The 24,139-nt window shown below is 39.8% G+C and overlaps 1 protein-coding gene across 3 annotated transcripts in view; it reads right to left on the bottom strand.

Annotated features, from left to right (window-relative positions):
- The window catches only part of kaznb (kazrin, periplakin interacting protein b), a 133,113-nt gene that overhangs the window by 33,261 nt on the left and 75,713 nt on the right, over positions 1-24,139 (bottom strand). For 2 of the 3 annotated variants that reach the window (XM_085274377.1, XM_085274378.1), the window contains exon 4: positions 178-285. In XM_085274377.1, coding sequence (XP_085130503.1) covers positions 178-285 — 108 coding nt within the window. Of the gene's footprint in view, positions 1-177; positions 286-17,504; positions 17,652-24,139 lie in introns of those variants that run through there. The other variant, XM_085274379.1, reaches the window with a different exon arrangement.

Below are 24,139 nucleotides of genomic sequence, written 5' to 3'. Positions count from 1 at the left end.
CGTGGTCAGTGCTGTTATCTGACTGTTCTCACCACCCTCTAGCCTGTGCAGCCTTTTGCTCAGCTTTAACCCCCCATTGCACCCACAAGTCAAGCTGACAGCTCTGTGTCTGTCTTCACCATGCTCACTTCTTGCTGTCACCAAGGCAACATCTTGTCTTTTGGAGCGCCGCAGTACCTTTGCCTAGCGAGCAGTCTGGTGTGCCAAAGTCCATCAGGCTGGATATTTCTGTTGGGTAGCACATGTCTGTCACCACTGTCTTCTGCCTGTGACGCATGGATGGATCTGTAGGAGAAAGAGATGAAGTTAGATTTTACTGAAATGGATCAATCAAAAACAAAAAAGAAGAGCTGTATGGCTCTTGTTCTGGAGCGCACACACACACGCAGAGCAGGCATCAAAGCACAAATGTGAGGAGCTGGGGTCGAGGTGGGTTGCAAAGTGGCTTGCCAAACAGATGTAAGTATTTTAAATAAACTCAAATACCGCCTCTTTTATGAAATTTGATATTGGAAAGTCATAGTACTTTACCATGCAGCTGCTGATAATTTGCTGTTATCATCCCAACTGCTGGGATTGTGTTAAGCTCAAATTTTGGACATTTTCATTTTTCACGTGCAAAACTTTATCCTACACAGTTAAGCACATTTACACCAACAGCCAATTTAGAAATAACAATTAACCTAACATGCATGTCTTTGTTCTGTGGGAGGAAGCCTGCAGGAAACCTACACAGTCAGAGGAGATCAAATTCCATAGAAAAAAGGCCCAGAGATTAGGAAATTTAAACCCTTTCTTGATGTGGGATGTCAAAGCTAACCAACGCTCCTCCGTGCCACCCATGCCGTTTTTAGTCAGCAAAACTCTCTGCTATAAAATGTTGATGTAATGCTGTGTGACTGCCTGTTAAATCAGGGAATGCAATCTGACGTCTGAATTTTACACATGTAAAAAATACGAGTCTCTCTCTTACAGATCACTGCAGTTGGGATCCACAAAGCAATTACACCACAGAATGAGTATCAGTAATGATGCATGGTCGTTGAATTAATACTAAAATTCCACCACCCCCTGCCTATCTGAGTAAGGCCAGAAGACACTGTGCCTGTGCAATGATCTTTTGTGCTCCATACATTGATAAAAGGTTAATGGAACTGCTCAAGGAGGACTCCTGTGAATTGCAGTGAAAGAGACCCATCTGCTCATCATTCCTCCCCTTTTCAAAGAAAAATGGTTTGAGGGAGCACATGTTTGTTTTTAAGTCATCAAAATTCTCCAGTTCACTGCCTTTCTCCCAGCTTCTTCTTCCTTTTTTTTTCCTGGTCCACCTCTGGTGTCTAAAGCATGAAATAAAATGACAATGATTATGGGAGTCAGCAATATCCTCACTGTACCAGGGAGTGATTAAGTAGAGCATGATGGTGGGCTTATGATCCCACAGTCGGTTTAATATCTTTAAACCTGCTTACCTTATACATTCTATGGGGCTATGAATATAGGTTCTCCTCTCAGATACAGAGACATACAAATGCATTTTCTAAATTTCGACATTTTCCTTCAGTACAGCAATAACTGTCTACCCTCAGGTGCCTTCTACAGTAGAACCACGTGCACATCCACTCTTCTTCAATAATGAGCTCACTCTTTCCCTCCTAATCTGCATATTTTGACAGTTTTAATTTCACAACCCTATAGTATTTATCTGCATTATTGACCTTCCCCTCCATTCTCCCCCTCCTCCATCCCCCTGACCCGTCAATAACAGTTTAGGTGTTGTTAAGCTGACCTTTTCTTTGATTTTTAATATGGAGATTGGAGAGCAGGCGGGCTCATGCTCGACCGCTCTTACCACAAACATTAATGAGAGGGATAGATAGAGGGAAAAGATGAAGCTGCTGGCGATGAGACAAATGTCATGCTGTCGTGATTTGGTGCTAAATAAATAAAATTGAATTGAATTATTAAATGGATTTTTCAGAAATGTGGTCTTTCCTTCCTGTGACAGGACAAACAGATGGCACGCAGCTGTGTAGTGGGCCATTGTACGACATTAAGAGTATTTTGACTATAGACACTATAACTGTTTTGCTCCCAACTGACAGAGTGAGGCACCACTTTTGACAGAGTGATCTATGTGTTTTTAAAACACTTTTATTCCTGTGGCAGTTTGATGTTGCACAAGAGGTTTAAATTGTGAGATTGAGGATCGTCGAGATGCATTTTTAAGAAGCCCAGTTTTTCATAAATGTGTTTTGCCGGTGTTGGAGGCGCGCTGATGAAAGCTGAGTGACAGTACGGCATTACACAAATGTGGTTCAAAAAACATTTTGATTGGTTATATGCAAACAACGTCTCTTTCTACTGAGATGAATTGTTAAGGGCACACCTACAGGTACAGATGCACTATTACAAACTAAAGCCAAAATATATATATATGAAATGCAAATTGTTTTCTTTTATGCATTATTTACCTTCTATTAGAAAGCATCCACAAAGCAAACCCATAATACTTCAGCAGAAAATTTGCATTTTTATTTCCTATTAAGTCAAAAGTTATATTGAGTTCTTTAAAAATGTAAGAGCCTTCTTTGCAGCGGGGGAAGCACAGCATTACAATGGACTCAGGAACAGCTAATTATTAATGAGAATATGAGGCGGTGAGTTTGAGAGTCAGAGGAGCTATTCAAACATGTGACCCAACTTTCCCTCTTAGTGAACACTCAGCTTTTGGAGCCATAATGGCATTAACAGTACATGATAGAAAGAGTCGACGCTCAGCAGGAGCCAGCGTAGGTACTGAAGCAGAATGAGAAGACAACTACCATCAGTTTCGAGAGAGCCCACCTTCAGCTAACCTTTAATTATTCTGGCAGTCACTCGATCATGTGGCAGATGCATTTATTCCTGTATCAATCAGTGCACCGGAAAGGAAATAAGAGCTATTAGCATGTAGCTACTGTGGAATACCAACACCCTAAAATACTGTCCTGCTGAGTTCAGACACACAGATCTGTTTTATTATTGCCGGTGACTGACACAAACATGTACGGGCACCACTTGCAGTAATTTATAATGAGCGGAAACACAAGCTGTTGATTGTGTGCAAAGTGGGGCAGAGTTTAAGAGGTGAGTGACTGATCAGTCGCTCATAGAGAACAGAAGCTCATTGTAATGTTTACTGTTTTCACACATTCTCCCTGAAAGGCTTTATGGTCTTTGTTAAGGCAGATGAGTTGCAATCCTAAACAGAGGTTGTCGTGCAGTTTAAATTACAATAATTCAATGCCTCTTTATACATAGTGAGGGGATTTTTTTGTTTTGAGCTGCTCATTTTTACTCTGCACATGTACTCTACTCTTTATAAAAAGAAAGTATTAAGGAAATCCCTTTCATGTTAAGTAACGCTAGACCAGAACAAAAATGTTCAGGAGATATGAGATTACATGTTTTATGTGCAAAATGAATCAGTAATACAACAAACAAGTACTGACAATCAGAGCAAAATTACCTATAGTAATGAACTAGTATCTAGTATTCTTGTTTTATCCACACTTGTCACATTTAAAGGCTATCCAAACCTACATAACCCTATGTGAAAATGTGAAAATCCTCCCTAAACCTCATAGCATGTTGTGCCGCCCTTGGCACCAAAAATTGTAATGAGTGTTTCTGAGAAATGGCAATGAGTCTTTCTCATAAGAGTGGAGGAATTTTGGCTCCCTCTTCTTTGTAGGATTGTTCTTATTCAGCCACATTAAAGGGTTTTTCAGCATGAACAGCCTGTTTAAGGTCACACCATCTCAATCTGATTTGAGTCCGGCTTTTGACTTAGACCCACCAAAATCTTAATTTTATTTTATTTTTTTTAGCCATTCAGTGGTGAACTTGTCATGCTGCATAACCAAAGTGAGTTTGAGCTTTGTAACCCTTTCAAAACTGATAGATAGACTTTATTTCTCTGCCATTTTTGTGTCGTTCTGTTGCGTTTTGGACATTTTAGCCTGCTTCACTTTGTCAGACAGGTTCTGCTTAAGTGATTCAGCAGTACTGACAGTAATCAGGCGTGGGTGTGGCTAGAAAAATTAAACCCAGCTTTCCAAAGTAATGTGCTTAATCACATTTAATTCATGATTTCACAAGGGGACAGGTACTTTTTCACATAGGGCCAAGTACGATTGGGTAGATTTTTTCCCCTAATTTTGTATGTACTTCGTGATCTGAAATATCTAACTGTGACAAAAATGCTGTTTTCTATAGATGTGGTGGCAATATTGTTATCAATAACATATTTTGGCCACAATAATTTAGCAAGAATCGGATATAGAATCTGTAACACAATGTGAAGAACCTCAAGCAGTATTTAAATGAAAATTCACCACCATGCAGGCTTTGAATACATTAGCAAAGCTGAATGAAATGAAGCCTTTTGGATTTCTAACCTCTGGCATCGTACTGAGCCAGAAAAACCCCGCCTGGTTACATAAGACAACAGGATTGAAGTCGGATATTTAGTGTTTGAATATTTCACAAGGGAGACTGGTCATCCCTCACCTCAGTGCTCACGGGTCCCTACTGGTATCATCAGGCACAGACACACAGAGTGCTTCCAAATCCCAGTGTACAGAACACTGAAGTGACACTCCCGCAGCACCGTGCACCTCCACTGTTAGGTATCATTAACAGCCTCTGACACAGATAGCAGTGAGAAATTGAAAATAAATCACTTTTATGATGGAACCAAATGAAATAAGGAAATGACTGAAAAAATACTCAAAAAAACAAAACAAGAGAAGAGTGAAGAGTTCATAAACTCAGGCTGTAAACATGTCAAATAGTTATATGACAACACTGAAATTCTTCCAGGAAAAGTTGACTTAGTATTCAACACAGTCGTCGCCTTATAAGAAAAGCAACTGAAAGATTTCTCTGGGGATTAAAACTGAAACTGCATGCTATATACTGAAGGTTGAGCTGTCACATCTCTATTATACAACCCCAACATGTAGCCAAACCACTGAAGCAAAATGCCATTCCTCTAATGTTTTTTTCTTTGCCCGGAGCTGAAAACTTACTGTCTATTAATCTGTGTTTATAATAATCCGTGACACAGTGAATCAATACTCCTGGCACTCAAATAACAGAGGCCTGAAAGGCTGCTCCAAGGCTGCTGTGATCCATAGCCTCTGGATGCTGTCTGTGAGTTGCCATTAAGCCTGCAACAGCAGCCTGCCCTGAGGAAACATGGGCGAAAAAGCCCCTTCAGGGACACATCAATTACATCAATGAGGAGAAATTGCCTGGGGAAGATGAGCGTCCAGGGTTACCGGTGTTATGAGCGGTGTTGCTCATCTTAGACGTCTGCAGGTTTGTTGCGTTTTGCTCACTCTAATGATGTCTGTGTGCAAGGACAGAGTCAAGAAAAGTGTGCTGTCTCCAAAATTTCACAAACCCCTTTCACTAACGTTGAACTGGAACTCCTTTTTTCAGCGCAGGGATTGACAGGGAGATTTATTCCACAATATAACACACAAATGTTTCCATACCATTGAGAAATTGTTGCTATCCCTTTAATATCTCAGCATGTAGCAGCCCATCGTGGCTAATGCTGCACATCATTGCAGTTTTATAGCGGTTGTACATTTTTGCATCATTGTGATAAAGTTTAATGATCTGTTGGTTACAGTATTTAAATCACTGTGGCAGATAAAACATCTGAACATTTCCATCTGCTTATTTTATCTAGTTTATGAGACTGTAAAAAAACATACAGCCACTTTTCTCTGAAGTAGTGAACAAATGATTCGTAATCCATATTTGATATCTTAAAAAAGGAATCCCTCTTAGGATAAGAAACAGAGACCTTCACCTATTTTCCAAAAAAGGACCTGCAGCCAGAAAAAACCCACTGAAATCATAAATCCTTTTCTGAGCCTTTTCTCCTCTCCGACTGTATTTTGTAGGGTTGTTTACTCTAATTTCCTGTAGTCCTAACAACTCATTGCCATCAAAATAAGAAATGTGTGCACTCCACAATGAGGGCTTAAGCAGAGTCGACAAAGACATATGAATGAGCTTCTTTTGAATTACCAATGCAGTACCAATTGCCACACCTGCTCACAACAATATCAGCATTTCAGTGCTCAACCCTGTGATTAAAATGAGCTGTGCTGTTATGTCGAAACCAAAACAGCTGAAGGGCTCAGGAGAACGGAAAGTACCTCAGTTCATTATTCATGACAGTACCATCAGGAAAACAAGGTTATGGGATGATACCTAACCTTGGAGTCACTATGGGATGATTTACAGTAGTTGTGCATCATTCAGTAGTAACGCTGGCTGATGAATAATCACCGCGGAGCTGACCTGCCAAACTGGAATAGCAGGAGACTAGAGCTTAATGACAAGCAGTGACAAAAAAGAAATAAATAAATGAATCCCATCATCCTTCATGATAGCTACAGATGAAGGCATAGGATGGATAGATGACGGTCCATCAAACATTTGTAATAATACTGCAGTATTATTGTGGTGCAGCCAGTGAAAAATGAGGAATTCATTATGGTGTAGATAATGAAAGTGATGTGAACCCATAAACACTCAGTAGAATAGTGTTTAATCCATGACAGACTTTCTGAAGAGGAGGATCCAGTGCTTAAGGTTCAGTTGGATTAGTCAGGATCTGACATGGGTCTATCCTCTGTGACCACAAACAAGAACAAACTCTGAATTCCAGGGTTTTCCCCACAATACAGCTGGATAAATGAGATGAATTCTCATCTAAATAAAAACATTAATATCCTTTGGACACAACAGACGAATGGAAGAACACAATGACACATGCAAGAGTTTCCTCTCATGCAAACATGCTCAGAATCACATGTGAGCTTGTGCACACACACACACACACACACACACACACACACACTGTATGGCTCATCTGACTCTTTGGGCCACAGCTGGCCATTGCAGGGCATCATCCGCCCTGCCATAACCCAAAGGCTTTGCTGGACTAGGAAAGCTAGATGAGGACGGATTTAAAGTGAAGATTAAGCAGGAAAATCTGCCTGGAAGAAATCCAACGCTGACACAACTTAAAAAATATATAAAAAATTCCTCCTATTCCTTGTGCCAATGCCTTCTGATCGCGACAGCTGGCCAGGATTGGCTTGGGAACATTTGGAAAATATGAGACTTATTTTACTTCCCTCTCCCCATAGGCTTAAGCTTGAGTAAAAAAACAAATCTCATATGTAATCTTGCCACACTACCTATCCCAGCTCCTACAGGAATGAGAAAGAAGAAAGGCTACCATCAAAATATTCATATTTCTTTTTAAGTAAACAGGTTATTTTTCCATACTGGTCAATCCAACCAAAGGCTAAACTATCAAAACCTCTGCTTGTAAGTTATAGATGAGTTTGTGAGAAAAAATGAAAACCAAAACGAACAAATGAATCAAAAAGATGAGAAAAGGTGACAGATTGAAGGGCTTTGCTGCAAGACCAGAGCATCTTCTGCAGAGGAAACCACTGCAGCTCTTCAGTCTATTCAGTCTGAATAATACAACACAGTAGCATAGCACTTGGAGGCTGTGTTTGGTGTGAAACACAGAGAGATTTTGTATTAGAGTTGCTACAGTATAATAGCTCTAGTAGTATGTGATGCATAGTACTGACCAAAATAAGCACAGGCTAAATTTGGGAATAATACAACTGAGACTGCAATGTTCACTGGGCCCAGACAAGCTGAGTACTGATGCAAGGATGGAGATCACCCACAGTGATACAGAACACTGTAGCCAACCAGTCAATGAAGAAAGTCCACAAAGAGAATTGAATATATCCTCCAACTTACAACAACTCAGCTAACCCCAGTTTAAACAAAGCAGCTGCAGCTATGCTGGGGCAAAAATAAAAGTCATATCTGACGGCAACATGTTTTATTGATTTAAAAAAAATGTTATTGTGATGCGAAATATCTTGCTCTTGTTATAAACAAAGCTTGCCTGCTACAGTTGCCATGCCTGTCTATTATAGTTGCTAATTGCACGAGAAAAGCGGAGAGAACACAAACCATGCTGTGCTCCTGGCACCAAGCATAATATGAAAAAAGCCCAGTAAGCCACAAGTGTTTTTTTTTTTGTTGTTTTTTTTTTGCTATCTTGGAACCAACAACAAAGTCTAGAGCTATTAGTCAAACTGTGCTCTCTTGCTGTAATGATCCTCAAATCGGCAAGCACACAATGATTCTGGGAACCTGACAGATGAGAAAAACAAGCATTTATGACAATGACATTTACCAGCAGGTCTTTTGTCTTTGGGTCTTTTTTGGGGATAGAAGTTATTGTAGATTCTCAAGACTCTTGAGATGAATGTGTGCTATTAAATTGACTTCATTTCACTTTACTTAAAGGAGATTTTACAAATCTGTCTTGCAGTGATACACGGGTGCCCATTTGGAGACCAAAAAAGGTATTGTTTGCTGTAATCATTTCTCTTGCTAAATATTAAGATAGCACCCAAAACTTTATCTGAAGCAAACTCAAGGCTGTATCAGTTTTTAAAAACCATGCTGATATCCTCGGAGTTCAAAATGTTTTTGTACAAAATATCCTCTTTGTGCCTTTCTCTATAGTAGTGAAAGAGCTATAACAAACATGCACTTACAGGTACACCTCGACAGTACTGGGTTGGCCCCCTTTTTACCTTGGTGTAGATTCATAAAGGTGCTCAAAAAATATCTCAGAGATTTTGACCCTTATTGACATGATAGCATCACACAAATGCTGCAGTTTTTGATGTGAATCTTTCATTTCACATCCCAAAGGTGCTCTGCTGGATTGAAATTTGGTGGATGTGGAGAAGGTTGTTTTTTTTTTTTTTAAACATTGTGCTTAATTGTGCTGGGAGCAGCAATCAGAAGACGGGTACACTGTTATCATAAAGGGATGGATATGTTCCTGAAAATACTCAGCTAGGCTGTGGTGTTTAAAGGCTGCTCGGTTGGTACACTTTGACATTACACCACCACCGCTACCAACAGCCTATAAGGCTAAATCACCTTTCTTCTCCATTCTGATGTTTGGTTTGAGCTTCAGCAGGTCCTCTTGGCCAGGTCGACATGCCTAAATGCAAAGATTTGCTTCCATGTGACTGACTAATCAGACATTTGTATTAATGAGCAGCTGAATGTGAATCCCTGAGAATCGGGCTGATGAGCCTATGGTCTACTTTTTTTTAAAAACAGACCCAAAAAAACTGTAAGTAGTATCCTAGAAGAAACTTAAATGATTAACACAGGAGCCCTTCACATTAATTCATTTGAACCATAATGATATCTAAAAAAGGGACGCATGAGTGTGAGAAAGAGAAATAGAAAAGTCACTCTATTATTGTTGGTGGATGAAATACTGCATATTATACAGCATTACATCCCTCTGGTGTGGTGATGGATTACACAGTGTACTGGCAAGTTTTACTGTAATGGTGAAACATTCAGCAAATGAAAAATGACCCAGTAAGCTATCCACACCATGACTTCTACTCACAGCTAGTGTTAAAATGGATGCTAAAGTCTTTAAGGTCATTGCCTTCTTCTTGCAGTGCCTTACAGTTCAATAAGAGCCTGAATCAGCTTTTTGCTCAGCAGTATGCAGCGCTCAGAATGAGTAATGTCTCAGCACAGGCCCAATCTAAAGAAGGGAGCTGACCACTTTCTTACGCCCTTTCCTACAACATCAAAGAACAGCAAAGAGTTCCTGTATAGCAAAGTATCCACACTCGATCCTCTCCTCTCTGTCAGTGCAGCAGCCCCCATGAGACTATAATTAGCTGAATGGCAGTAGAAGAGCTAATTAGCATCCCAGCTAAGTTTTACAACTTAACCACAAAGCTTCAAGCACAAGTCACACACACACACCACAAACCGGGTGTCTCTTCCTGGCACAGTGCATGTCTACCAATTACTGAAGATTTCCATACCTGCAGCTACAGTGTAAACACTTGGTAATTAATAAAGGTGACCTCCACAGTCAGGGTTGTAGAGATTTGTTTTTGTTTTGGGGTTTTTTTTTTGGTGAAATAATGTTCTCCTTTTCTATGTAAACATAATCTGTTTCAGGTAGTTAAATAAGTCAGACATCTTCCTTTTATGAAAGTACCTTATATTCAAAAATATTTTGTGGAACACACAAAATGAATATATGCTTGGTTACTTTTACAATTATTTCTGCTAACAGCCAAAGGCTGAATATTAGACATAAATGATCAGTGAGGGAAGAAATTATACTGAAATCTGTTTTGTGTTTTACGTTACTCTATTTACTTAAAAATAACTCATGAGCAGTGAGTTATGTGACATTTAACTGCACTTCAGATTTCTTTTTGTGTCCTTATCTGCACTTTGGCTAATGAACAACTACATTTTCAAGATATCACAATGATAAATGACACAGGTTGATGACATGCCTCTGATCCCATTTTTTTTAAAAATATCTGTATTGTAGCATCACAAATCACCACAGGTTATTTGCACAAGTTGACATGCCTCATAATACCACGTCAGTCATTGTGACATTCAGTCATGTGGAAAAAGAAAGCTCCCCAGGACTTTATGCAGAGAAAAACTAAAAACACTCCATGATTCAGTAGATTGTAAAATCACCTTAAGCAGAAGTAACTTGAAGTAATTGTTTTCTGAATAATTTTATTAGACTATCACATAATTATTTTGGCGGACTCTTCTTTATATTGTTGCTTCAGTTCGTTGAGGCATTATTTATACACAGCTCTCTTAAGGTGCCACCACAGCATTTCAGTCAGGTTAGGGTCTGGACTTTGACTGGACCATTGTGGCTCCTTGATTCTTTTTGTGTTGAGTGATTCTGGTGTAGATTTGTTGCTGTGCTTGGGATCATTGTCCTGTTGCATGACCCAATTTCAGCCCAGCTTTAGCTGCCAAACAGATGGCCTTACATTGACGAGAATACTTTGGTATAAAAAAAGAGTTCGTGGTTGACTCAGTGACTGCAAAGTGTCCTGCAGCTCCAAAACGAGCCCAAATCATCACCCCTCCACCGTGCTTCACGGTTGGTATGAGGTGTTTGTGCTGATAAGCTGTGTTTGGTTTTCAACAAACACAGTGCTATGCATCACAGCCAGATCTCTTCCCTTTGGTCTCAAAGGACATTGTTCCAAAAGTCTTGCTGTTTTGTTTTTTCTGCGAACAGGTCCAATCGAGCTGTACTTGTTCAGTCTTTTTCTAACTGTACTGTCATGAACTTTAACAGCCTGTAGAGTCTGACATGTAGGCTCTTGGGTTTTTGGAGTTTCTCTGATTTATTGCACGCTCTAGCCTTGAGGCAAATTTGCTGGAATGTCCACTCCTGGAAAGATTGACATCTGTCTCAAATGTTTTCCACTAGTGAATAATTTTTCTCTGTGTAGAATAATGAACTTCAGATTGTTTGGAAGTGGCCTTATGACCCTCCCCAGATTATTGGGCAGCAGCAACCATTTCTCTAAGAGCACTGAGGATGTCTTTCTTACTTGGCATTATGTTAACATACACCTGAATGCTCCAGACCAACAAACTGTCAAAACGTCTACGTTTATAGAACTGAATGCTGTAGATCAGCGGTCCCCAACCCCCGGGCCTCAGACCGGTACCGGTCCGTGAGTCGTTTGGTACCGGGCTGCGAGAGTTGAGGCTCAGGTGTGAAATGTATGGTTTTCAGGTTTTTTATCGATTTTCAGCGTTATTTTGTTATCGTTTTTATCGTTAACTCGGTTTTCCTGGGTCTTTTCACGTGTGTTATGAATAAATCTTCTTTTTTTCGGTACCGGTACTAGTTTTTTTTTGTTGTATTTATCCGCGACACCTTAAAGACCGGTCCGTGAAAATATTGTCGGGCATAAACCGGTCCGTGGCGCAAAAAAGGTTGGAGACCGCTGCTGTAGATAGTTCCTTTCCCCCCACATAAACACTTCTGAGTAAATATGAAGGAACTTTGTGTCTGATGGTTTTTGCCAGAACATCAGAATGAAACCCGAGTTTCATGTTAGCCAATATATTTTGCCGAGAACAGCGCAGAAACAGAAATCGCATTAAGAAGTGGGTTTCACCTTCAGCAGTGGAATGCAGTGAGTAAAGCAATTTAGAGAGACATTATAAGCCAGTGGTGAAAGATGAACATGTGAAGAAATAATCCAATGTGAAACTTTTATGTCCAATTGAAAGAATACTTCTTTTCTTTCTTCCTTTTTTTTTTTTTTTAAATAAACTATGCCTCAGTGGAGGATGACACAGCCTGGGACAACAGGCTGATGCAAGCTGGTGCTGAAAATTTCATTCTCAAAGATCAGATAAATCCGTCTTTGGGGGTAAAAATCTGCACCGAATTTCATTGTCTAATGTTTCACTGTGAAACTCAAGCTTAAAGACGGTGCTATTTTTGTTTGCCTGCACTGCTCCTGCAGACTGTAATGACAATTACTGATAAGCAAGTCAGTGCAAGTAGGCACCTCTATCGCCATCTTGTGAAGGAAGCTGACCTTTACTGTGATACTGCATTTTGAAAGTGCAGACAATAGTCCACTGGCTTAGAGGTACACTGAGTGATTGATGTCACCTCATTAGCTACAGGAGTTTAAACTGCTGAGAGCAACACTGGCTCTCTTTCTCCTTATGTCCATGCCTCTCCTGCCTTTCATGCTATGTGTCGCCACCAGCTCTGCAATTGTTCAGTCAGTCCAGCAGCCTCCCCGCTCCTTCACTGCCCTCTCTTCTTGCATCCTCCTTCATCAATCAGCCTCTCTTCCAAGTTTTAAAACCCCCAAATCCCTCAACTCATCTACTTCTTTCTCTCCTAGGATTTTTGTCCTCATGATTATTAAGATTCCTTTACTGTCTCTGTATTGTAACTCCCGCAGTGAAAAATTCTCTCCCTCTCTCAGCCTGTCATTCCCCCCCCCCCCTTCGCCTTTAATGCCCCTCCACCCTCTCCTCCCTCTGTTTGGTTCTGCGTCAGTGATCACCATTCGTTCGATCCACTGAGGCTTTCTCCCCAGGAGAGTAACTGCAGTAATAAGAGCAGAGAGGTTCTAAGATGCATATTGCTGGCGCCCTGCAGAGCAGACGGCAAGAGAAGAAGCCATAAAGTGAGGAACATACAAACATAGTCAAACTGGAAAAGCAAAAAGAGAAGGAACGGACTGAACTTTTAAAAAGAGAGATTATTCATTCATTTGTTTTTCACAAGTCATTATGATGCCTGCAACTGAGATCACTGTAGTGTAACATGATGGTAAAATTGTAATCTGAACTACTGAAACAATAGTTTTATGTTCCTGCGTCTCCCCAGGGCACTGCACTCTCAAGGGACTGACTAAGGTTGACTGGAGATCTTCATTAGTTTCCTCTTCCTCCTAATTAACAGTCAGCTCAGATTCTTACAGCACCATTTTGCTTCCTATTTGCACAGTATTTCTGGAGGCAAGTCCTCAAGACTCTTCTGAGCACCTGGCCAACTTTATGCAATAATCTTCTTTCACTTCAAATAGCCAAAGATAGCTTATATTTCAAAACCTGAGAACAATTTACCATGAAACTGTGCAAAATTTGTCTGAGGGAAAGTACTCTTAGTCATGTGGAGGGGAAGATTAGTTCAGAATTCACAGACAGGAAAATGTGTCTGAAATGCCCAAAGGAAACTGAAAAAAATATGAAATTAATTTTATGGGCCATTATTTCTGTTGGTTATGAATACGCTTTATCCACCAACATTGTGAGTATTCCCAGATTCAGTTCAGCTCAGTTAAATACACGACTGCCACCCGGGAGGTTTGGATCAGCATATTTTACTGAAAAGAAACGTTTCTGTTCTATTCTTGGACTTTATTAGAGTTTCTTTGATTGATCCGCCATTCAAATTCATTATGATTTGTCTTGTATCAGCCCTTTGTGCCGTCCCTTAGTTCATCCAGCTCTCCCTTTAAGGCCATCACCCTTTAATTCCGCTTCATTTTGATTGGCCGCCCCTTAAGCTCCTTTTCCATTAGTACCTACTCTGATTGACTCAGCACAGTTCGCCACGGTTTTCTGGGTTTTCCATTAGGTCATAGTACCGGGTACTAGATACTTTTTTTAGTACCTGCTCACCCGGGGTTCCAAGCAATCTGAGCAGGTACTAAAATGTGATGTCGTTAGACTGCATGCCACCGATTGGCTGTTCAGTAGCATCACTTGATGAGTCATGAAAGCGTGTCGTTCACGAAAATTAAAACTGACATTTTTGAAACCCGGCAATGAGGGAAATGGCTACAAAAAACAACGCCTTATTTCCCAAGTTTGACAAAAAGCCACAGACCGAGTAGCAGGTATATTCTTGCTTCGATGTCCACTTTTTTGTAGAGTTTGTGTCACATATTAATGATGTTGTGGGAAGCTCCGACACATTGCTACAACGACAACCATGCCAGTTAGATAGTACTGGGTTGCAATGGAAAATAAGTTGATCCGAGTCGAGTCGTGGCAATCTGCGGTGTCTTGATCCGAGTAAGTACTAATGGTACTAACGGAAAAGGGGCTTAGACAAAAGGTTGAAACAGCTGGCAATAAGGCTGCTGGCTTCACAGCCAGAGCTGCGTGCCTGAGACGGCCATATTAAGGATATTTGTTCTCACTGATATACAAATCCAAGGCTATGACACATGAATGGGTATTTTTTTAAACCAGGATCTTTTTTTTTTGTTGTTGTTTTAATCCACATGTAAACACACAAGTAGAGTAAAAATCTTCACCCCGAAGGAATTTTTCAAAAGCTTTTCAGTGACCTAAAATGTTGTTTTTCATGTGGACGAAAGGCCAAAAGGGATAGAAAAAAACCCACAATTTTCCAAAATATCCATGCATATGTGGATAGAACCCAATAGTAGGAATAACAAGGCATCTGAAACTGAATCTTAGAAACAGTCTGAAGCCTTAACTTTTGGCTCACACAGAGAATAATACATACACTAACCTGATAGTATAGTTTGTTAGGAAACAACCAAGATAAGAGAAAGTATAGCTTTTTTAAAACGATGCTATTCCAAGCTACGTATGATGCTCTTTATGTCAGATATAACTGAATAAACTCCATCAGATATCTGGGTTGTTTGGTAACATTTGGTGTCAACCATAATCTCTTTAAAGAAAATGTGAATGAATGTCTAAAAAAACAGGGACACTGAATAATAGATGCCGACTGATAAGTAGAGTTTGGAAGGGAAGACACCAAATGATTGAAGTACTCTGAGCGAAAAACATTTTCTATTACTGCTGCAGATATCCTCCACTCCACTTACACATTTTCCATTTTCTATAACACTCGTGTCGAGAAATATTTACATATATAGAAACTTTATGAATCACACATGTACAATGTCCAGCAGCAGGGTTTCTGAAATGTTTTTTTAGAGAGCAAAAAAACTACAATCTACTAAAATTTAATAACAATTTCTATTTAGTCTGAAGCCAAAAACAGTGTCATATTAATTCCAATCCCCACTGACAACGTCATTTACTGCACATTGCTAACCAAATTGGCTGCTTCCACTGCTAATGGCTCAATCACACTAGAGTAAAGAGAAAAATCTATGGTTACCTGGTGAGTGCACTGACCTATTGCAAACACTCAGATTCTGAGTGTGGAACAGCGCTAACCTGACTGCAAGGCAACTGCACTGTCTGCCTGCATAGTCTGGCTGGTGGATAGCAACCTCTGTCCAAACAACTGTGGTCCAGACAGACTGGCAAGGTTTGAAAATAACTGCTGTTGTGGTCCGAAGTTTACATAAACTTTCTTTCTTTCTTTCTTTCTCACTCAGCACCGTTTCAGCCCATGGTGATGTAAAACTGGATAGTGACGCTAGTGTTCCACCAGTTTGCATGGTAGGCTTGAGCCTCTGTGGTTCCCAAGTTGTTCCTGAACATGTGAACCAGTTTCCTTTCATCTGATGGTGACAGTTTGGGTCTCCTTCCAGACCTTGGCAAAGTGCCGAACCAAATGAATAATTGTACTTATGTACAATTGTTTAAACTGATGACAGGAGAATCTGCAGTTATTTAAAAATGAAAAATCTCCAAATTACCAGGACTTTCATTCCCACAACTTTTGACCACAGCTGTAAATGCACGCAGATTGCCAACATGCTGCAATCCGTCCTGCAGTCGCTACATCACTATTTATGGAGGAATTTCTATTTCAGATCTATGTTACTCATTTTGGTCATGCCACTGTTACCCAAGCCACTGTTTTCACAGTATTAGTGAAGCATAACTTGCTGATAACTGACCAAAAACAACTGGCAGTAGCCAAACTCCTGCTTCGTGAGGCAATGGATAATGCTATAATGTAAACATCCATGAGTGAATTGTGATGATTCTCAAATGCCAAACTACTCCTTAGTAGCATAACTTCTAAAAATTGAGTCTTGGCACAAGCTATCGAAACAAATACGCCATAATGCAGCTTAAGATAAGACTTGAAAGAAATAATACCTTTCAGTGGGTCTGATAAGCCTCTTTTGTCCACCAGCTGCTGCTGTTTAACAGTAGAGTAATAGGACAAAAAGAGATCATAAATATACTGCACCCATCTGTAAATGCATCTAAAACTAAAACAACAACAACAAATAAACAAGCAAACAACAAACAAACAAATAAAACTGAGTCTTTATTTACTTCCTCCAACACCTAAGTGCTCCAAAAATAACAAAGGGTCTGCAGTAACAATAACAGAGGGTCTCAAATTAACCATCTCTCATCTCCAAACCTGCTTCTGTCCTAGAAATGTCAGAGCAGCTGGCTGCTGCTGGATCAGCATGACGTGAGCTCAATAGGCTAATTTAATGCCCAAGAATGTCAGGAAATAGCAAAGCCACAAAACTCAAAACATACAGATCTAGGACAAAGCTGAAGATAATAGGCCAAAAAGCTGGTAAAAAGAAAAAATAACTGATAGTGTAAAGTTTAGATGCTTTGTGGATGGAGTTCATTGTCATGAAGGAAAGGTCAGACAAAAGATGCACAAAACCATTAACCGAAGCACCAGCCAGCTACTCATTTACAGTGTTCACTGAGCAACACTATTATACACTATATAAACACTATTACAATTCACACTCATCGGCTTCCTGTGTCAAGGTGTCCCTTGTGACACAGACTTAATTCATTTGAAATGTATTATCCAGTCATGTGCATTCACCCATGTCCAACAATCACATACACACAGGAACTGTCCCTTAGAATAGAAGAGACGCCTTGAGTATCAGATGTCCACACATTGCTGATCACAAGGTTAAATGATAGCATGGTATGTGTATATCCATGCATATCTGGTTACAAGGCTGTAGAAACACCACATCATGAATCAAAAGTTACTGCACTGCAGCTGCACGACACTCATGGAGGTCAGAGGTGGAACATGTTGAGCATTTCTGACCCTGGTGAGAAATGTGCGGTACCTCCATTTATCCCATCTCCGTGCAATTCCCACGGTATGCAGCTGGGCCGCAGCTTCTCCTCATTCCTCAATACATAGGGAAAATCCATAACTCTCCTTCTTCCTTCACTTTTTATCGTCTGATTTTTGCTGTTTCTGCAGCATCAGTTCACTGCTCTGAACATCATAGAAAAGGGATGGGACAGAGATTACCATAGGGATCAGTCTACGCCCTCCCATCATTTACATCCCCCTTCTACCCTCCCTGTTAACTATTATAAAGTACACCCTGCTCCCCCCTCAGATGGTCTTGCCCACCCCCTGCTGGTCTAACCCCACAGATCCTGCGCCACCAACAATCCCGCAGCGGCAGATGGGACATTCCTCTACAGGCCAAATACATTCATACTTTGCTGGCTTACAGCCTTTCTTAAGCCAGGACCTTCACTCTTCAGCAGTGTAATCAGACAGCTAAAGCAGACTGTATTAAAAAGCTAATACCTATAGTGACACAGGGACATATGGAAGGCACAAGACAGACTTGGTCTAATCCTTTGATTTCGTCAGTATTAAAGCACAGCATTCAATCCACTCGGAACATACTGTGCTGCAGTAACAATGTCTCCACTTCCTCTAATACCAAGAACATGTTTGAAAATTAGACTCTTGTGGCATAACGGTCATGTCAACAGCCACTTCAGTATCTCATGCCCATGCTGGAGAAATTGAACATTAACAAGCCGTCTCCTCTGAGATAATCTAATGTGTATTGCAGCATGATTGCTCTTGTATTTGTGTTTTATTGCTTTTTTCTTTGCATTTTTCCCTTGAACAAACTCCTACTTAGTTATAATTTTTAAAAAATTACAGTTTGAATGCTTCCATTTACATATTTACTTGAATTTAAATGCCATTCATCATTTTCAACTCTTCCCAAGGCATACAATTAAAAAAAACCTTCAGCTACAAAGTATTAAAATTTCATCAACAAAGAGAAATTGTAGATGACTCAATGCAGAGTTTACCTCAACAGCTTTTAGTTTTCCGTTCAGTTCAGTTCAGTTCAGTTCAAAACTTGTTTTCTACACTAGAAATCTGGACTATTTTCTTTTACACCCATCTCATAAAACCTCCAACTCACTTTGATAAAATATAGATAAAAAGTGGATAGAGTCCATGCTTCCTCTCGCCTCGCTTGTCAGAGCATGAACAAAAAGCACATTTGGGCAATTTGCTCCCACATCATTACTCAAAGCTTGATATTGGGTGCTGATTAGCTCACTGGGCCGAGTAGGCAACCGATATACCATAATATCACTGTAGAGGCCTGGGTTACAATCTGCCCTGAAGTTATTTACTGCAAATCTTCCTCTGTCCTAATACAATAAAGGCTAAAAGCCCCCAAAATATACTGTAAAAGTTACAGCCAACACTGGAGATGGCTGTAACTTGAGCCTGACTAATATAGGTTTTTTAAGACTGAAACGATAACAATAATTTGTCTTTAAAAAGTAAAATATTTTATTATACTTGTCAAGATATAGTTTTCTTCCAGTTACACAAACTATATAAACAGATTTCCCTAACATTTGTTACCTGTAGTTATTTATTTAACTCTACTCAGATCAGCTGGTTGTTAGTGTGTTTGTGGTACTGCAGAGCGCCCCCTGCTGGGAAAACTATGCAACATCAACATTCATAACATAATCGAAGGGTGTTTCTCCTGTTCCTCCACTTTACTTTTAACATTTTTAATTATCAGTAATTACAACAGCTGACACCATTGAGAAGCTAATATCACTCTATGGATAAACTGATCAGGCTCCACTGGAAATTAGTCATGCATCTTTAGCTAACGTTGTGTACTGTTGGCACTGTAGGGTAGCATAAACATCCTTTGGATTAAAAAACAAAAAACAGACTGTTACGAGCAACCGAAAAAGTTCGATCATCTCTTGTTTTTTAAATTTATGTTGCAATCCATTCAAACATGTCACATTACTACAAACTGTCATTTGAAACTGCTCTTTAGTGCTTACATCCAATTCAATTAATCTTTATTTATGTAACACCAAATCACAACAGCAGTCACCTCAAGGTGCTTTATATTGTAAAGGTAAAGATCCTATACAGAGAAAATCCCAACAACAAGCCACTGGGGGAGGAAGCACAAACTTTTTCAGTATTTCCATTTTAACCATTATTTTAATTTCTCTAAACAATTGCATTACATTTGCTACTTCTTGTCTGTATTATAAATTATGTGTTCGATCATATATAACAAAGATATTTAAACCTATATGTAGCTACCCATTGCTGAAACAGATGTGCTTTTCTGTTCCTGTTTTATTTGTTTAATATGTAACGCACGCCTTCTTTGCCGTAAATCAAGGATTCATTTTCTTTGAAAATTCATACCGAAGACAGAATTGCACAGTGACAGTGAGGTTGATAAGCAGCTAATCTAAACACTGTTGGTTTGGTTTGTCTGTAACTACTGCTTTATTCAAACAGCCACAGACGTTGCAATGATAATTTAAAAATGGAAAAAATAAAAGTTAACTATTGTAATTTGAAGTTTCGCTCCAGAATGTGACCACACTTTTAAAGGAATCAAACAGAGATCTATACAACAAGATTTCATGTTCATAAAAACACACTCAGCCAACCTTGCCTCCTAGGGTTTCTGTCAGCTACACGAGGAAAGACAGGAGCGTGTCTGGAGGAAAGTGACAATTAGTTCTCCCTCCACGGCTTGTCACCTGACAGTCTGCTCATTCACAGCCCGGTGAAGAGCCTCTCCAGCTGCTCATTCAAACCAATTAAGGTCTGGAGGTGTATTACCACACAGTCATTACCTGTCTCTCACAGTGCTCTGCTGCTCTTCAGATTGCAGTTCACTGGTCTGTTGAAAGCCTCAAAGTTTTACCCCTTTATGTCATCTTGTCTGTTTCATAATTTCTGTTTGTCTCCCTCTCTTTCTCTCTCTCACAGCAAGAAAACAGTGACAGCAGCCCAAAATATTCTTCCATCAGCAGACCTATGTAGAATAGCATCTGTGCCTGTAAACAATTATAAATCAGTTTGGACATATGTTACAGCTTAAGCTATAGTCAGCACGTAGACAAGAAGAATTCAAGAGGAATATGCTTGTGAAACTCGTGAGAATTAGAAATTTGGAAATGGACGGCAGTGCCAAAAACAAAACAAAGCAATGCACAGACATCAAAACTTACATGAAATCACAACACTGACAAAATACTTGCTTCTCGACAACTTCCCTCTGTTGCTGGCACTGAACAATGAAACAAAGCACTCAGAAGTTGCAGTGCAATGGGCTGAAGTCTTGTCACAGACATTACATGTGTTTATACGGACTTGCTTTTTCTGTCCAAACAGTTTATTCATGTGAGATGGATGACATATTTGGAACAACCCAAATTCCCACATTCCCTCTTGCAAAACATTGCGCAAGCCATCTAACCATAAACTTTTAAGAAAGTCTATTAAAATGAAACCGGCCTTAATAATTACAGTACAGGTCTCCTGCTCACAGTTAGCTTTTCATTTATTTATAAAGGCGGCACAGTGTGAATAGAAATCACTTAAATCCCTACTGGGCTTGTGTTAACTTGTTGAAAGGTCAAAATGCGACTAATAGGAAAAAGTTGCATCGATTTAACAGGAATTAACGGTCACTTGAGCTGAATAGTGAATATCAGGACCTCTAATTGAGTCCACATGGAGCAGCCAGCAAGCCTCATTGGTTATGTTGTTTGGGGTGTTCAGACATTTTTTTTTCTGTTTATATGCACTATTTATCTCATTTATCTTACTCTACTTGTAACACGAACATGTTACAGATGTTTAAACCCTTTGCTATCCTACAGCTTTTTGAAACTAACAGAGACGGATATCTCAGGTCACCCACCATTTCCTTATATTCTGCTTCCAGACATTGTTGCAATTTTTAAAAACTGGTCTTGAGTAAAAGTTGTCCAAGCTTCTTGGAGGTTATTAAAAGGTTTTTTTTGTTACATTGTAATTACATTTTCACTCGTTTTCAGTCCAGTCCTTGTACCTGACCATTTCTAGAGGATTTTTAAAATTACGTTGTTAAGCCACTTAACACAAAAAAGGATGGATGTGTTGTGTCTACAAATAACAGAAACCTTAGCAAAGAACCAAAGTAGTATTTTTGCATGCACATGGTGACTACCAATGACCTATTAGCCAAAACACTTGTCATATCTCTGCATAGTGCGCAGTATGTCCTTTAAACATTTGTGGAACCTGGGCAAGTGGCGACCCTAAAAAACTACCAGCAAATAAAGAGTATCTAAAAGTCATGTAGTTTATAAATAGGGAAATAAATTCAGCAGCAACCTGAAACAGGACAACAGAAATTAATCTGGCCTTTCAGTGCTATCCATCTACTATTCACCAAAGCCTAATCAGAAATGGCTTCAATTAGGGGTTAAAGTGTTCCAGAAAGATCTCCAATGGCGTTCCAGTACCTTCAGTTAATGAGCAATTAAATCTGATAGGCAGGCTACTATTGGATGATTGAATTTTTCATGTGCTATAACCTGACAGTGCTTCCAGTGACAGCATGGAGATACTTTCTCACTATGAGAATAATAATGACATCCTATGATCTGCTTACACCTTCAACACATTCCCTCTTTACTTCTCATCTCTGTGATACGATCATGGTGCAGATGTAAATAAAGTCGTACCTACGCATCTAGCTAGAGCTACGGAAGAGGAACAAGAATAAAATAACAAAATTTGTGTGATAGCTAATGCAAAGTTGCTGCATTTCCCAATGCAATGTGCAACACTGAAAAATGGAGAAAGATGTAAGAAATGAGACAAGAAAAGGAAGATTAGACTATTTTTAAAGAGAAGGATTGCTCAGCAAGTGACATTTTATAAACTGGAAACTTCAAAGCTTACATGGAATGTCCTCATTCATTGTATGGTTTTTAAATGAATGTTGGATCAATGCATGATTTGTTGCTGAATTATGTTTTTGTGAAGTGTCTTGCAAAACTAACAAAAGTACACTTTTTTTGTGTTATTTAGATGCTGCGTGAAATTGTACTCAGCACTTTCCAGTTTAGTGACGCTGCACTGGCTGCAATGTAAGGTTACAGAGCATACAGGCTGATTAGATTCACTCACTGAATTGTAGCTTTTATACGGTACTAGCTTTATGGTGTCTAGGGGTTGGAAGTCAACCATGCAGCTCATTAAACATCTGCTTACATCTTATTGAATTCAGCTAAATCCTCAAAGCTCAGTGAATGTCGAAGCAGCAGCACAGGTCAGCTGATTACAGCCTTACACACAGAAAACTCTACAAAACAAATTATTTTGTGACTTACTTTTTCTAAGCAATTCATTTCCCTATGGTACAATGCTAAATAAACGGTAAATGGACTGGCTCTTGTATAGAGCTTTCCTGCTCTACCTGAGCACTACCTGACTTACTGTAGTTATCAGGTCATTTTAGCAGGATGCGTATAGTTCTCAGGTAGCGGCTCATGTGACATCAAAGCAAGAGTTTCATGCTGAAAATGAAAATGTTGTTCAGGTACCCCCTGAATGTAATTAGCTAACAGCAGTGTGACAGAAATGGTCTGGGCTCTTTTCTCTCTTTCTGGAACAGCAGTCATGTTTAACACACCTGTAAATTACTCCCACAGCCCTGTGAGTCCTCCCGCTCTGCACTAATAATGCCATAATGATGCCACTGTTAGTACAGTGCTGAGGCAGTGTGCTTTATGGACTGACCTCAAAATCAATTCGGCAGCACACAGGATCTAATAATGGAGCTAAGCCTGAAACTACCTCTCCTCTCCTCTCCTCTCCTCTCTATTGCCTTGTCTCTCCTTATCTCTTGTTTTCTGCCTGTAGTTTCAGGACCTCACGGTGGACAATAAATTATACACATCCCAGCTCCTCTGCTTCAGTCCAGTCTTTTGACAAAGCAGTGGATGTTGTGCGGCCCTGTGGCACGCATTAACCTCATAAAGCGAAAGTAATAGAACCTGTCTTAGCTGCCACATAATACCCATGAAAAACAAAACAAAACAAAAACAACCCCTTCTAGCCCAACGACCTCAACTAGACCCACAGGAAAATGTGACTCATTTAAAACAGTAAAACATACAGGTATGGTAGGTCCCTTCTGACTGACTGTTTAATGCTGTAAAATAAAATGACTGTGTTTTGTTCTCGCTGGATATTAGTTGGAAGTAGGGAGGGCTTACAGAATGGATGGAACAGTGGCATACTTGGAGGTTTAGGAGCACATTCCCGGACAGAGAGAGTAGCTGAGTCTCTTGCTGCGGTTAATTAGGGGGAGTCTGTGGGAAACCCCTGAATCTGAAACATTCTTCCAAAAAACCCCACTTCACTTCAAGTGATGGTGGCCACGCTGAATAGAACTCGTTGTTTCGTGGCCAGAGCAGAAAACTCCATCACATATGTCCATTTGTTGACGTTGCCATCCTCAACATGAGAGGGCCAGTACCAGAGAGTGGGTGCGGTAATAGCACCAGATGACAGAAGACAGAATAGTTGAAGTCCAACGATGCTTAAAGAAGCAATCTTAAGATTTAGCGTGTCTCAGTGAAATGACTAGTCATA

Source organism: Mchenga conophoros, linkage group LG5 (assembly GCF_057382185.1).
Source record: "Mchenga conophoros isolate Kocher_MC1m ecotype Shallow Benthic linkage group LG5, M_conophoros_male_GT1.1, whole genome shotgun sequence".
Classification (NCBI taxonomy): Eukaryota; Metazoa; Chordata; class Actinopteri; order Cichliformes; family Cichlidae; genus Mchenga; species Mchenga conophoros.
The sequence above is the reverse complement of the archived record's forward strand: the minus strand, read 5'-3'. Positions and strand labels throughout refer to the sequence as shown.